The sequence below is a fragment of the Hydra viridissima genome, unplaced genomic scaffold, assembly GCF_058129835.1.
Source record: "Hydra viridissima isolate aposymbiotic clone 2 unplaced genomic scaffold, HvirCarnegie_v1 scaffold_3, whole genome shotgun sequence".
Taxonomy (NCBI): domain Eukaryota; kingdom Metazoa; phylum Cnidaria; class Hydrozoa; order Anthoathecata; family Hydridae; genus Hydra; species Hydra viridissima.
The window spans coordinates 8,607,030-8,623,174 of record NW_028324302.1 but is presented as its reverse complement, the minus strand read 5'-3'; the positions used below and the strand labels follow the sequence as shown (position 1 = coordinate 8,623,174).

At 26.6% G+C, this 16,145-nt stretch overlaps 1 protein-coding gene across 9 annotated transcripts in view; it reads left to right on the top strand.

The window, feature by feature from the left end:
• LOC145180777 (uncharacterized) overlaps positions 1-16,145 on the top strand; it is a 29,097-nt gene that overhangs the window by 2,659 nt on the left and 10,293 nt on the right. Inside the window, exons 5-25 of one of the 9 annotated variants that reach the window (XR_016450849.1) lie at positions 243-686; positions 989-1,216; positions 1,851-2,207; positions 2,386-2,775; positions 3,500-3,895; positions 5,550-5,585; positions 5,672-5,727; positions 5,901-6,082; positions 6,261-6,363; positions 6,447-6,626; positions 6,831-7,018; positions 8,661-8,993; positions 9,347-9,413; positions 10,793-10,852; positions 13,870-14,051; positions 14,468-14,570; positions 14,733-14,906; positions 14,993-15,144; positions 15,259-15,588; positions 15,668-15,772; positions 15,905-15,946. Coding sequence is in view for 7 of the 9 variants with exons in the window: in XM_090082315.1 (XP_089938441.1) it covers positions 243-686; positions 989-1,216; positions 1,851-2,207; positions 2,386-2,775; positions 3,500-3,895; positions 5,550-5,585; positions 5,672-5,727; positions 5,901-6,082; positions 6,261-6,363; positions 6,447-6,626; positions 6,831-7,018; positions 8,661-8,993; positions 9,347-9,413; positions 10,793-10,852; positions 13,870-14,051; positions 14,468-14,570; positions 14,733-14,906; positions 14,993-15,144; positions 15,259-15,588; positions 15,668-15,749; positions 15,905-15,946 (4,085 nt within the window). In the remaining 2 variants the exon portion in view is untranslated. The other 8 variants (XM_090082316.1, XM_090082315.1, XM_090082319.1 and 5 more) reach the window with 8 other exon arrangements.

Genomic DNA, 16,145 nt, shown 5'->3' with positions numbered 1-16,145 from the left:
AATCTATATTTTCCACTAACACAAGCAGATAGTGTCACATGGTCATTAAATGTTGTATTTTTACAAATCCGACTATTAAATTTTTATTTCATAATAATAAAACTGTATTTTCCAATTTGGTATGCTTTCAGTTCTTTTTTCATTCTATTAGGTGAGAGTGAAAAGAGTAAGAAAAGAATTTTTCATGTAAAAAACATCTAAAGTGGGTTTGTTTAAAAATCTTTAAAAGATTTTTTGTTTAGATGAGCCAATACCAGAGGAGGATGATGACCGTGATGTAGGATATTTAATGATCAGTCCAACTGAAACTAATAATAGTTTTTCAATTAAAACAGGTAACACAGATGTTTTATTTGATAAATCTGTAGTTAATGGTGATGGGAGCTTAATAATTAGCACTCAAAAAGGTGCTCCTTTGCCTTTAAATTTGCTTCTTCTGGCCCATGGAAGTTTAAAGTCAGACAACAGTACTTTAAGTTACAGTCCACAAACAGAGATAACTGAAAAAATATTTGTTGACGAAATGTTAGTTGACAAGGAAGTTACTTCATTAAATCAACAAAAATTATATTCAAATATAGTTTATGACTTGAAAGATTCATCTTCAGATGAAGGTGAGAAATCTCAAAGTGTTTCTCATTATGAAGAAAAACATAATGAAGATGATGATAAACAGTTGGAAAAAGGTAATTTTATTTATGTTGTGTAAGCCTTTTAATGGAAAATATTTTATTTCAAATAAAATTTAGGTTTATGCAGGTTTGTGCATATTAAATGGTGCAATAGCCATTTTAATGATCAGGATGATAAAGCTTATGGCAAAAGATTATGGTTAGCAAAGTTATTCACAGTTTTTTTAGGTTTTTTTGAGCTAAAAACACTACAACAGAAATTCGTGTGGCTAAAACTATTACATTAATGATTTTCTTAGTTGAAATTAAATTTTTAATATTATTTGAAAACAGTTCCAAGTGTTTTTTATTTTCAGACTTATGTGAATTAATTGAAGAGCCTGTTGTAGAAATTGAAGATCTTGGAAAAACATTAAAGAGAGAAAATGTAGAAAATGAAAATAGTCAATTAAATGTCTCCTTACTAACTGATGAGACAGGAAGTGATGCAGACCTTCAAGAAAAGTTAGACATTGAAAAGCCAAAAGTTCTTTCACAAATTGTTAAGTCTGAAGATGGAAAATTAAATGGAATCACCTCCCAAGGTGTGCTGATCTTTTGCCTAAAAGTATTCTTTCTTTAACCAATAAAAAGATATAAAAGATTTTAGTTAAGTTATTATAATTTATTATAAATATTTGTAATTAAATAATCTATTTGTAATTTCCTTAAAATAAAAGTATCTAATATAATATTTCTAATGAATTTTCAAAACAATTTTCATGAATCATTTTTAAGATCTAAACCTAAAAGTTTGCAAATAATAGATATCTGTGGATTTTTCTAGTTATTTTAAAGTTTTAGAGCTTTCTTAGAACTTTGTTCTGATTTCAAAACTTTGAAGAAAAAACCTTGAAATATTACAAAGTACTTCAAAAATTATAGAAACTTAGTTATTTTTTTTTTTATCCACTAAGCTTTTTCATTAGAATTAAAGAGAAATCATTTTATGCAAACCTAATTTTTGTTACACATATTTTTTTTAAGGCTAAGGGTTTATTCCAGTCAAAATAAACAAAATTATAACACTGTAAGTTTCTCTGTAGATAAAAAATAATGTATAAAATGCATGAGTTGTGGAATTTTTATACATTTAAAAGTTGCAAAAGTGTAAACTTCAAAAAGAATTTACTTTAAAAAATATAATTATTTTTAAGTCTACAAAAGTTCTTTTTTTAGTAGTGGAATCTCAAAGAGAGAAAGTTTCAGATGAGGCATTGTTTCAAAATAAATTTAATGAAGAATTGCTTAAAAAGAACTTTTTAAATGCAAAAGATGAAGGTGTGATCAGTAAAGATAGTTACACTAAAGAAATTTCTCAGAATTCTTCTATAAATAGGGGTTCAGCAGAACAGAGTATGAACATACCAATTGAATTTTCAAAGGAGATTGAATCTTCAATAGAGCAACCTCATTTAGATTTAGACTTAAGTAAAGATCTAAGAAAAGAAAAGTTTAAGAGATCAAAAACTGATGAGCATATTAGAGCTAGTGAAAATGAAATTGAAGATTATTTAAATCCAATCAGTCCACAAGGTTTGTTATTAGCAACTTCAGTGTTATATAAAAATATTTTATATTCCCCAAAGTATTTTATATTCCCCAAAGTATTTTATATTCCCCAAACTTTAAAAAATATTTTTTAGCTCTATAGATATCATAAGACTAATTATCTTTATTTTAAAGGATGTAAAAGTTTTATGTTCTATTTTAGTGATTGCACCTTGTAGAAAATTATCAGATCAAGAACTCATGCAATTTCAAAATTATGCTAATGAAGATTTGATTAAAAAGAACTTATTAAATATAGAGGATGAAGTTGTGATTTGTAAAGATAATCATATGAAAAAAGAAAAAGTTAATCAACTTTCTGATGAAAGAGACCTAAAAGATCAGAGCATGAACATTAAAATGGATTTTTCTAAGATGAGGAAAATTGGGTCTTCAATAGAGCATCCTCTTGTTTTGCATGATGATTTAGACCTTAAAGAATTACAGAACATACTTCTAAGAAAAAAAACTTTAATTAAATTAAAAACTGATGAGCATAGCGAAGACAGTGAAAGTGAAATTGAAGATTGCTTAAATGTATTAATCCCAAAAGGTGTGTACTTGTGTACCCTACATTTAATCAACTAGATTTAAATTCCAAAAAATTTTTTTTTCATATAACTTGGATTTCCTAATAAATAAAAGCCTTTGGGAAATGCTTTATTTTAAATAAGTGTAAATGAAAAGATAGAAAAGCAAAGTACGAGCTTTGTAAATTCCTGCAATTATTAGCAAGAAACATTCGTACTATTCATTATGTTATGCTTTTTTTAAGTCTTTGGTTGGTTCAGTTTTTTTTAATTTAATAAGAAAATTTATTTTATTTGTAGAAAAAAGTTCTTTGAAAGTTTATTTCTCTTGTCAGAAATGCTACAAAGATATTAAAAGAAAAGAACATTTTGATTAATAGAACTTTTATGGTCATTTAAAAAATAATTTCTCATTTCTCAGATTTTATCTTATTCTCATCCACATTTTTCATGTTTTTTAAAGTCAATATAAGTTTTTCTTTTTGGCAACAATCTGCAGAAAGTTACTGATCTGTTTTACAAAATTTATAAAACTATAATCATTTTTATTTTGAAAAAATATTCAACAGTTTTTGAGTTTCAATTGTTTTTACCATTTTAAAAAAATAAAATGAAAAAAAATTACATCAGTTTATTTATAGAAATGAGAATTTCGTCTTTGGCTGATCCTTCAAGTTTAAGTATGTTGTCATTAGTTGTGCTACCAGTCTAAGCAAACCAAGTAAATGTGTTATATTCTATTTTTAGTGGTTACATCTTGTAGAAAGTTGTCAGATGAGGAGTTTATACAATTTCAAAATAATGTAAATGAAGATTTGGTTAAAAAAACCTTTATAAATATAGAGGATGAAGTTGTGATTGGTAAAGATAATCATATGAAGAAAGAAAGTGTTAATCAACTTTCTGATGAAAGAGATCTAAAAGAACAAAGTATGAACATAAAAATGGACTTTTCTAAAATGAGGAAAATTGGATCTTCAATAGAACAATCTCTTGTTTTGCACAATGATTTAGATCTAATAGAATTACAAAGTATGCTTCCAAAAAAAAAAAAGTTTAAAAAATTGAAGACTGATGAGCATAGTGGAGGCAGTGAGAACGAAAGTGAAACTGAAGATTTCTTGAATCCTTTTATCCAAAAAGGTGTGTGTTTTGCACACCTTATTTAAATTAAATATCTAGAAACTTTTTTATCTCATTTTGTTTATAAAATGAAAAATAAAATTTTCATTTTAGTTTAAAAGTGTTAAATTATCAACAATTTTCATAGCATCCTTTAAATCTGTGCAATGCTCTATATTTAGTTTGCTATCTATATTACACAGAGCAACAAAAATTTCAAAATATTTTGTTTATTATGATTTCTTCACAATTCTTTACTATTATTGGTGTGCTGATTCCAAAAATGTTATTGGTTTTTCATCAACCATTTTTAAGTTACACTTATAGTGCTGATTTTTGGTTTTACCTTTTTATATACCAATCTCTAATGACTTTTAATATACTTAAAATTTTTCACTTTCCTGTTTCAGATTGTTTTTTAGAAATTTAAATTTTAACTTTATAGATTATGGCAAATAGAAAATATAGAAACTTGAAAGATGCATTTGCATATGTTTGTGGATATTATGTTGGGCCAAAAAACCGATGCCACATAAAATTGTAGCATTCTAAAAATTCTGAATAGCATGCCAATTGGTGACCCTGCACTATGAAGATTGTTTATAGACAGCTCAACTCAAAGCCTCAAAATAAACTGTAGAGAATTTAAATGGGATGTTTGTGGAGATTACAAGATGCTTGGTTATTTGTTAGTCTACTGGTTGGATATACAACCCACTCATGTCTTCTTTTTTTATAAGATAGCAGAGCAGATGATGATCCTTACCATAAAGTTCAGTGGCCACCAAAGAAGGAACTAGTAGTTGCAAAGTTTAACGTTTTCATACAGCCTCTCCTAGAGCATGAAAAAAATTTTGTTTCCACCTCTTTATATAAAATTAGAATTTATAAAATAATATGTTAAGGTCTTAGATTTTGAAGGAGAGGCTTTTCAAGAAGTTTGACTTATGTTTCCAATACTCTCTGATGCCAAAGTTAAGAGTGGAATATTTGCTGGACCACAAGTTACTGTGATGTTGAAATCATAAAATCTTGGAAAAAAAATGAGCCAAATTGAAAGGGAAGCATGGCCCTCATTGTGAGGTGTAATACAATTCTTTTAAGGGAATCAAAAGACCCAAATTACAAAAACATTGCCACAAAGCTAATTGAAAGTTACAAGAATATATGGGTTGCTGCATGTCTTTGAAACTGCATTTTTTCAATTTGCATCTTGATTTTTTTCAAGATAACTAAGGAGACTTTAATGAAAAGCTCTGTGAGAGATTTCAATACTTATTTGATTCAAATTTTTAAAAACGCACACAAATGTTTATGAACAAAGTTTATTTTATCAATCTTGTACATATCAACTTTTAACATCAAGAGAAACTAAAAATGTTTAAGTAAATGTTAACTTGATGGTTTCTTTCTTTAAATTATATGAATCCTCAAAATGTAAAAATAGTTTGATTAATGGCTAAAATGGACTGCAAAAAATTTTTTAAAGAAATTTATATAGCTAAAACATTAAACCCATTGCCATTGTAACTACAGTTTTTCTTTTTTTTTTTTTTTTTCTCACTAACTTTAAACATTAAGTTTTTAAAACGTTTTTTACAAGTTTTATTTTTAAAAATAGTTTTAGTTCAAATAATAATTGTAAAAAAAAAAATTATTTCTGTTCTCATTTTAGTTGTTAACAATGTTGCTCCCAACTTGTCTGAAAATGGTATGAAGCTGGAACTTTTCTATTATTATTCAGCAGCACAGAGATTAGTTTTAGCACTGTGTATTTAAAAAACTTTGTTTTCCTAGATAAAGCACCTCTGGACAATGAAAATTTTGAGAAGAAAGAGCACAGAAACAGAGCTGTACGTTGTTTGTTCAACTTCTTAAAAGATGTTCTTGTTGTAGTATTTTTTATTAAAAACATGGCATTCTTATTATCTGTATATTTTAGTTATTCTAACTCTTGCTTAAATTTTATTCAAATCCTAGTAAATCTTATAAAAACAACTTATTACCAAATAATTTTTAAATTTAGGGCAGCACAGAGAGTATTGGTAGTAACTACAGCATTGATGATGATATCCAACCTGCTGTTGGTATAGCTGGAGAAATTAAGGTTGGGTTTAAGTATAACGCTAAAGGGAAAATCTTTGAGGTGCAAGTTCACCAAGCAAAAGATCTTATTGTTGTTGATGTGAAGAAGAACTCAACTGATCCGTAAGTTTTTCATAACAGCTTCCTGTTGCATTTTTTATATTTTTTAACTTAATTATAATTATATATTATAATATAATAATATAATTTATAATAATTAGCAACTTTTATTTACACACAGTTTCAATAAAACTTGTTTAAGATTAGTTTTAAAATTTTAGGATTTCTTTGTCATTTCTAGATATGTTAAAGTCTACTTACAGCCAGATGTAAAAAGAGGTGGTAAACGAAAAACTAAGCCTAAAAAGAACTCATTAAATCCAGAATTTGATGAAATTCTGAAAGTGAGTAATGCTATTTAGTACTATACCTTCTTTTGATAAATCCTTGCTTTCTATTTGCAATTTAAAATTTTTTTATCCATTAGTTTGACAATATAGAATACGCTGATCTGATGACACGCACATGTTTAATCAGTGTCTGGCACTATGATTTCTACACTAAGAATGTCTTACTTGGAGAAGTTTCCATGAATCTGCAAGAGTATGTAAATTCTGGATATTCATTAGAAGAACCATTACCTCAATGGTATAATTTGTGTGCTCGGGTTAGAAAATGTTTTTTATTTTTCTGTTTGTTTTTTTTTGTTTCTTTGTTTGTTTTGTTTCTGTGTTTATTTTGGTAATAAAAATGTTTTAAAAAAGTTTATGAAACAAGTAAGAAAAAAAAAAAGAAGAAGAAAAACATGTTTATAAAAATTATTTTTTTTATGAACAGAAAAGTCTATAGAAAGTTTTTTTTTTACATTTAGAAAGTTTCCAAAGCACAAGTCAAGTTTATTGGCAAGATTGTTGTTAATCTCCGATTTGAGTCATCTCCTAAAAACAAGGAGTCTAGTCTTCTTGATTTATCAAAAGGATCACTGTATGTCAAAGTGAAACGTGCGCATAATGTTCTTGCTGTGTATGAACAAGGATATTCAAATCCATTTTGTAAAGGGTATGTTCATATGAACTAACGGGTGACAACTAAAAAACGAGACTGGATTTAAAGACACATATCTCTTTAAAGAAGTAGGATAAAACAAAAAGGAAAAATGTTCTAGAAAGTATTTTTATTCTAGTTTTTATATATATAATCAGTTGTTCTCAATTAAACCATTTCTTCTGACTTTATCAACTAGGCCTGGTATAGACTGAGCTAGGCTCCGTATGAGCTCAATATCAATTTTATTAAGGCAATAATTGATTCTAGAACGTAATTTTTTAAGATTTTCTGCATGCCAATTATTCTTGTAGACAAAGCCTTTAAAAATACTCCAAAAATTTTCGATAGGACGACATTCTGGCAAGTTTGCAGGGTTATCCGCTTTCTCAACATAATGCACGTTTTCCTTGTTTAGGTACATGATTACTGTTTTTATATAGTGAGATGATGCTAAATCTGACCAGAATACATATGCACCATCTGAATGATACTTATTGATGAATGGAATAAGTCTCTTCTTAATACATTTGTTTAAATAGATTTTTTGATTTACAGCCAGTCCACTTGGTACAAAATAAGGCCGAGAAATTCCATTTTCAGAAAAAGCAATCCATAGAAGTAATTTTTTTTGAAACTTTTGTTTTGTTTGGCATTTAACTGTAGATGGAGTAGATTTTACATCACTAGTATAAAATATATCATTTCCATTGATACTGGAGTGATTTAACGTGAAATAAGACTCATCGTCAATCATTGGTTTACGATTTTTGAATTTCTGACATAATCGACTGCACTTAGTTCTAGCTGCTGCTTTTTGCTGGTCAGAGCGTTTGTAATCGTCATGTTTTTTCTTGACTTAATATTTGTTCTTTTTTTTAATGTTTTACTAATGTGTTGCTGAGTACAGTTGAACTTTTTAGCTGCCTGTCGTTGAGAAACTCCGTCTTTATGGTCAAACATGAGTTTGAGCCTTTCAATGTTTGTCCTGGTCATTTTTTTAGCTTTTACTCCACTTCCTTGAACTCTTTGGTACCCAGATTCACTTTCAGCACGTTTAATTATCTTGTGGATAGTACTTTTAGGTATATTCTCAACTTTAAAGTGGTCATAAGTGAACTTTTTACCAGCATTTTTGTAATTTGAATAAAATTCATACACACGTTTTCTTATCTCTTCTTGTTTTGAATTTATTTTTTTATTCATTTTTCTATAAAAACTAAAAATACATAAAATATTTAAAAACTAGAATAAAAATACCTTCTAAAACAGTTTTCCTATTTTTAAATTCTTATTCCTTTGAAAAGATATGTGTCTTTAAATCCAGTCTCGTTTTTTAGTTGTCACCCGTTATATCTATAACATGATACTTAAAGAATCTTACTAAGTAATATTGTAATATGGCCAGTCCAGTATTTTAAAAAGTTAGAAGTTAACTAAATTTATTTTAATTTCTACATCATAATTTGTTTCTTGAGTGTAAAACAAAATATATGCAGTATTGATTCTGCAAATTTTACAAAACATTACTTTTTCTGCAATTTGCCAGCTATAATAATATATATTTTGTTTTGTAATTTGGCAGCTATAGCAAGTTATAATTTAAATAAAATGCTCAGTTGTTTGGCAACTACTGTAACAATATATTTTTGTTTAGTTCTCTTATATGCCCTGGATCTATTTTTCCAAAATTTAAGACATCAGTTGCAAAAAATACAGTTAATCCTGTTTGGGAAGATGAGTTTGTTTTTACAGAAGTATCTTTAAATTCCTTAAAAAATTCAACTCTGCAACTTTCAGTTTGGGACTATGAGAAAGGAAGTCAACATGTTATTCTTGGAGCTGTTCGTTTGGGTCAAGGTAAACTTGAAGGTTTAATGTACGATTCTTTTGGTGATGAAGTTACTGTTTGGCAAAATATGTTAGACAATCCAAGTAGCATGGAGGATTACATCATACCTCTGCGATCATCCTTAGATAGTGTAAAGGAGTAAGTCAATAATTTTTCAAGAGAAACTACAAGAATCTTATGAAACTTTTTTTATTTTACTTTCAAATAACAGAGTGATTATTTCGAGTAAATAATAAGGTTAAAAGGGTGTAGTATTTATAATAATTAATACATTTAACAGGGTGTAGTATTTATTGTAATTGATAAATATACCAGGATCTAAAATATGCTGTAGTAGCTTTTGTGGTATGTCAAATTTTTAATATTTTTTCTAAAAAGAAATTTTTAAGAAAATTGTTTATTTTAAAAATTCTAAGTTACTTCATCTAAACTATACTTTTAGTTTCAGATTTTTTAAATTTTTTTTATTTTTGCTTTCTTTATTTTGTTAGGGATGACTCCACACCTGCAATCCGTATAAAAGAAAACTCAGAAAAGGATTTAACTATAACTAAAAGGGTAGAGATAAATTGGAGTGTTTTGATGTTCTTTTATTGCGCTCATGGCAGTCTATTCTAAAAGTCTATTCATAGCACAACTTTAAACTTTGACTGAGGACTGATAGAAAAAACTTTAAATGGAAATTACTAATATGATAAACAAACGAAAAAAAAAACTTATATTTGAGACTCGTTAATCCTTTTCTATTTTTGTAATAATTTGTATTCAAAGTCTGTTTGATAATAAATTTTTCTTACTGCTTTCATTTTTTACTTTTTAATTTCTTTTTTTTCTTTAAACTGTTGAGAACTTTTTTACATGATTCAATGAAAATCATACAACTTTTAATTCTAGTATTATATAGCTTTTCATCTATTTTTTTTCTGATATTTGAGTCAATTTAATATTACAGGTTACTGTGGGTTACCATAGCTGTTCTTGCATTTTAAACAATTCAGTTACTTATTAGTAGCAATTCATAATTGTTTTTCTTAAAATGTACACAAGTGACCATTAAAAATGTATTTTTGGAAAAAAAGTAACAAACAAGGCTCTGAGTAAGTACCTGCTTCATTATTGTCTAACAACTTATTGAAAAGCTAAATATAAAACGTACATAATTGTTATCATCTTTGAATATTCACATGGGTTCTTTACATATTAAATTAAAGTGCTTTGAATGAGCTTTTTCCACCTGTCTTGTTTTAGGGAGAGAGTGAAACTTTTAACAATTAGGAAGTACTTGAGTCATTTTTAATACCACAAAGTTTACTCTGCTATATTTAGCTGACTAAAAAAAACAGAAATGGTTACAATGTAAACATCTTGTAAGAACAAAAACTACTTTATTATGAAAAGTTTGATGACAACATAAAGCTTTTAGATTGTGGCAGCGTTAAAATATCCATCATTCAATGTCTATCATTGTTTTTTTTCTTTCAATTCAAGGTTTTTCATGAGCTTTGAATGAGATATTCCTTTAAATATCTGAGTTTTCCTTTTTGAGATTAATCTAAAATATTTCAACACAGTGTGTGTTTTTACAAAAAAGAACCAAAATTCTTTTCAAAATTCATGTACACTCAAAGTATTGATTAAATATGAATTAACTGCCAAAAGCATCTCTACCTATAAAAAACACAAAGTCATGGCTTAAATTTGCACAATAATGTAAATGTAAGAAAAGATTGCCATGGTTGTGGTGGTTTTCTTTGAATATGATTTATTCTTTTAATATGTTGGTGTTTGTTGAATGTACTGGTGTTCTTTTATTTCATTGTATTTCTTTTTTTATTACTATTTTATAATCCAATTGAGTTCTTTAATGATTTTTTACTTATGATATTTTTATAAATTTTAATTTATAAAAAAGTTTTTAATTTTTAACATTGTTTTAGCCTTCTGCAATAAGCCAACGATCATTATCAAAGTTTTTGCAGCCAGATTCTGTCAGCTTGGTGAGTTTCAATAATGCAATTTTAAACCAATCCAATGTTACAACAAAGTAGCATGTTCAAGATATGAGAGAGATTTAAATTTTAAGTTATTTTTGTTGTTATTATTGTTGCTGTTATTGTTGTTATTGTTTTTGTTATTGTTGTTATCATTGCTGTTGTTATTGATGATGTTGCTTTTGTTGTTATTACTAATATTACTATAATCATAATAGATATAACAATTCATAATATACAATTTAAAATATTATTGTAATAAGAACAGCATTACGAATAACAAAGTTATTACAATATTTATATGAATATGTAAATAACAACAGTAATATAAAAACAACAATTTTATAATAATAGTAACATATAATATTGTAATCATAATAAATATAACAACAAAACATACTTAATCAATATATATATTTTTTAATAAGAGAGTATAAATAACAACGATATAATAATAACAATAATATATATTGCTATACTAATAATAGATATAACATGGCAAGGTTAACCATTGTATTAATCTATCAATTCATCACCCAGCTATACTATTGACATGATGAAAAATATAACACATGATAATAAATGCACTTGATGTATTTGAGAAGGAAATATATGTAGTAAAGTTAACAGTTTATGGTAGCTTATCAAACTTTAGTAAATTGCATCCAAGGCCATCATTATAGTTCTCTCAGTATAATTTCTGTTAATGTGACTCGCCTTGTTCGGTATTACTAAATTATAGTAATTTCAATATTGATCAAGTTTTATGTAAATGTTATACTTGGTTATCCTACTGTAAAATTTTAAACTGAGTAATTTTTTTTTTTAGCTTTTTAGTATTTCAAGTAAATGTAAAAGTGTTATTTTTCTGAGATAATTTAAGTTCATTTGAGATGAACTGAAGCAAGTTGAAATAATAAAATTTTAGACTTCATTTTATAAATAATTTGTTTATATGTTTTCATTGTGCAAGGTGTGATAAATTCTTTGTTGAGAATTCAGCAATTCTACTTTAGAAATAAAACACTTATAAAAAAAACAATCATTTCAAATATTTCCTATCACAAAGTCTTTTTAAACCTTGTTCAAGCTGTTATTATGTAGAAAAACATGACTTTAAAAACATTTTTTTATCAGATTAAAGTTAAACATCCTGTCTTTTGTTTGCCGCTTGTCATTAAGGCTTTTGTTTTTATTTCAGTACTATGGTAATTGCTAGAAATATAAAAATCTTTGTAACATGATTTAAGTTAGAGTTATAGATTATAAAAAGTGATATTTTTGCAGAGATTTCTTGCTTTAAATATTTATAGATTTACTAAAATGATTTAGTTATAGATTTAAAAATTGATAAATTTTACAAGGTTTCTTATTATTAAATCATATTTGAAGAGTGATTTTCAAAAGTAAAATACTTTAAAAAAGTAAGTTGACAAAGTTATTTTGTGTGCATAATGGTAAACACAAGCAAGATGTACAGAAGAATAGTTTACTCTATTATGTATTGCACTTGCTCAGGTGAAATGCTGCAAAGAAAAGTAATTTTTTTTTCTTTAAAAGTAATAGCTTTGAGAGCTTGATTCTTTTTTTACATTCCTTAAGATAAGTTTACTTTAAGTTAAAGTAATGGTTTGTTCACCATGATTTGCATAATTGTTTTTGTATAAAGTAAAGTGGTGGTATTTAAGGTAGTTGCTATTAAATTCATGTTAGAATGTGAATTCAACCTTGTAATAGATTAAATGTTGTATAAAATTTATGATTTGGTATAAGTTTTTTGTTATTTATTCAAAATATTTTATAGATTTATGTATGTATGTATGTATGTATGTATGTATGTATGTATGTATGTATGTATGTATGTATGTATGTATGTATGTATGTATGTATGTATGTGTGTAATGTATGTAATGTATGTAATGTATAAAATGTATGTAATGTAATGTATGTAATGTATGTAATGTATGTAATGTATGTAATGTATGTAATGTATGTAATGTATGTAATGTAGTAATGCATGTAATGTATGTAATGTATGTAATGTATGTAATGTATGTAATGTATGTAATGTATGTATGGAATGTATCTAATGTATCTAATGTATCTAATTTAATGTGATGTGATGTGATGTGATGTAATATAACGTATGTAAAGTATGTAATGTATGTAATGTATGTAATGTATGTAATGTATGTAATGTATTAATGTATGTAATGTATGTAATTATGTAATATATTTAATGTATGTAATGTATGTAATGTATGTAATGTATGCAACCTATGTAATGTATCTAATGTAATGTGATGTGATGTGATGTATGTAATGTATGTAATGTATGTAATGTATGTAATGTATCTAATGTAATGTGATGTGATGTGATGTATGTAATGTATGTAATGTATGTAATGTATGTAATGTATGTAATGTATGCAACCTATGTAATGTATGCTATGTATGCAATCTATGTAATGTATCTAATGTATCTAATGTAATGTGATGTGATGTATGTAATATATGTAATGTATGTAATGTATGTAATATATGTAATGTATGTAATGTATATAATGTATGTAATGTATGTAATGAATGTAATGTATGTAATTATGTAATGTATGTAATGTATGTAATGTATGCAACCTATGTAATGTATGCTATGTATGCAATCTATGTAATGTATGCTATGTATGCAATCTATGTAATGTATCTAATGTATCTAATGTAATGTGATGTGATGTATGTAATGTATGTAATGTATGTAATGTATGTAATGTATGTAATGTATGTAATGTATGTAATGTATGTAATGTATGTAATGTATGTAATGTATGTAATGTATGTAATGTATGTAATGTAATGTATCTAATATCTAATGCATCTATTGTAATGTAATGTGATGTGATGTGATGTGATGTGATGTGATGTATTGTATGTATATATTTTTTGAAAATTCCTAATGCTATATACAAGTATTTTATGTTCTTTGATTGAAAAGAAACTCTAAATAGCTCTCCAATTATTTTCAGGCAAGTTCAGGTTCAATGCTAAGTGTTTACAGTTCACAAGGTGGAGAGCAGCACAATTTAGTAATATCTGGTCAAATACTCTTTTCATTAAAGTATGACAACCTTTCAGGAATTTTCTCTGTGAATATTGATAAAGCAAAAGACATTGCTGCAGCCAACGCAAAGCAGCAATGCTCTGATCCGTAAGTAGTCTTAGAAATCTTTCTTTTTGTTAAGGATTTTTTTAAATAAACTTGAAAACTTAAACTTTGCTACAATTATAATGGTTGTGAAATTATGATGTTAAAAATTTGAATCCTTTTTGTTGGCATGTTTTTCAGTTTATTTTTGATAATCAATGCTCTTTAATACCAAACCAGTTTCGTTCAGTACAAATGCGTATACATAGATAGATACCACTTAGCATTAAACATAGTAGTTAATCCTAGTATAATTTAATTAATACTGTAGATTTTCAAATTTCGATTACAGAATAAATAATCTCTAAAATCTTTGAAACAATTTAAAAAGTTATTTAGAAAAGTTGTTTATTTTTTGAAGAAAATATAATTGCCAGTCTCTTTACTTACGCACTGGCTTTGCATATCTTTTCCTTTAGTTATGTTAAAGTATATCTACTGCCAGACAAATCAAAATCTACAAAGAAAAAAACAACTCATAAAAGAAAAACTCTAAATCCTCAATGGAACGAAGTTATAAAAGTATGTATGACTTTATTGGTTGTTGTAATTGTAAAGAACTTCTTTAAAAAATGTTTATAATTAAAAATATGAAGAGTTCTTACATTTTTAAAGTTGTTTGATTTTTTATTACATTGCATTTCATTACTTTTGGTATATTTTTAATACATTTTACTTATGTAGTACAAATTAAGCAAGGAAGAACTTCTAGAAAAAATCCTTTTATTGTCTATTTGGAATCATGATCGTTTTGGCCGTAATGATTTCTTGGGTGAAGTACAAGTAAATATGCAAGAATATTTAAAAACAAACTCATTAGATGTTGAAAAAAGTATCTGGTACACCCTTCAAGAGATGGTAAGTAAAAGGTATTTTATCAAATAGTGAAATTTTATAATTTTTCAAGTTTTTAATTCTCTAAGTTTTTCTTCAAATCTGTTTAGACATTAGTTAGTGTTGGGTCCACTACTGAAAGCAAAGGTCAGCTACGTGTAGCTTTAAAGTATGACAACAATGTTCTTACCTTGGTTATAAAGGATGCTGTTGGTCTACCGCAAGTTAATCCTGATAAACTTATCAGTCCATTTGTTAGATGGTGACTTCTAATCTCTATTTTATTTCTTATTTACTATATTATTATATTTATATTTTGGTATCAAATACTTTTTTTTTTTACTTTGCTATACAATCTTTGTTTTTTTAATTTTAGTTATTTGTTACCAGATAGAACACGTAAGTCAAAAAGGAAAACTACTGTACAAAAGAAAACACCAAGTCCTGTTTGGAATGAGAAATTTGAATTTAATCAAGTTAGTTCTGATGATTTGCAATCTTGTGTCCTTGAAGTTACTGTCTGGGATCATGATTCTTCTAGCCATCAGTTTTTAGCTGGTACACGTTTAGGTTTATCACAAGGTGATGAATATTGGCATGATTGTGTTGATAAAGAAGTTTTGATATGGGAGTCAATGATGCACCACCGTGGTATTTTTGCAGAATTTACTATTCCTTTGAGGGGGACAATGACATCAAAAAAAGGGTGAGATTAGTAAAGACAAAAATTATTTATGTTTTTGGGCAAATTATAAAAATAAAAAACGAAGTTTTTAATTTTATAGTGAAGTTTCCATTCCAATGATCAGCCAATCAATTTCAAATTCCCAACTAATAGAAACTAGCAGTAAACAACTTGTGCAAGAAGTATGTTCACTTTAAAATTTTAAGTATGGTTATTATCATTTTTTGTGAAATGTATTGTTAATAGCTACAGTTATTGTACATTTTTTAGGCTCTGACTAACAAATAAAATGTAGATTTGCAACAATATACACTTTTTTAATATTATGATTTTTCAGTTTGAAACCATTACAAGTTCTGATAAATTATTGGGACCTGGTGTAAGTTGTTATTATTTTTTCATATTAACTTTATTTCAATTTTTGTAATGATTTGTAAAAAAATTTTTCTTCAAATATCCATGATCATCAGATTCATTTAAGTTATTTGTTTAAATGTGTTATTGTCTCAAATGTCACTTCCTCCTATTGATTGGTTAATGTAGCATAATAAATATGAAAAATATCTATTAATAAATAC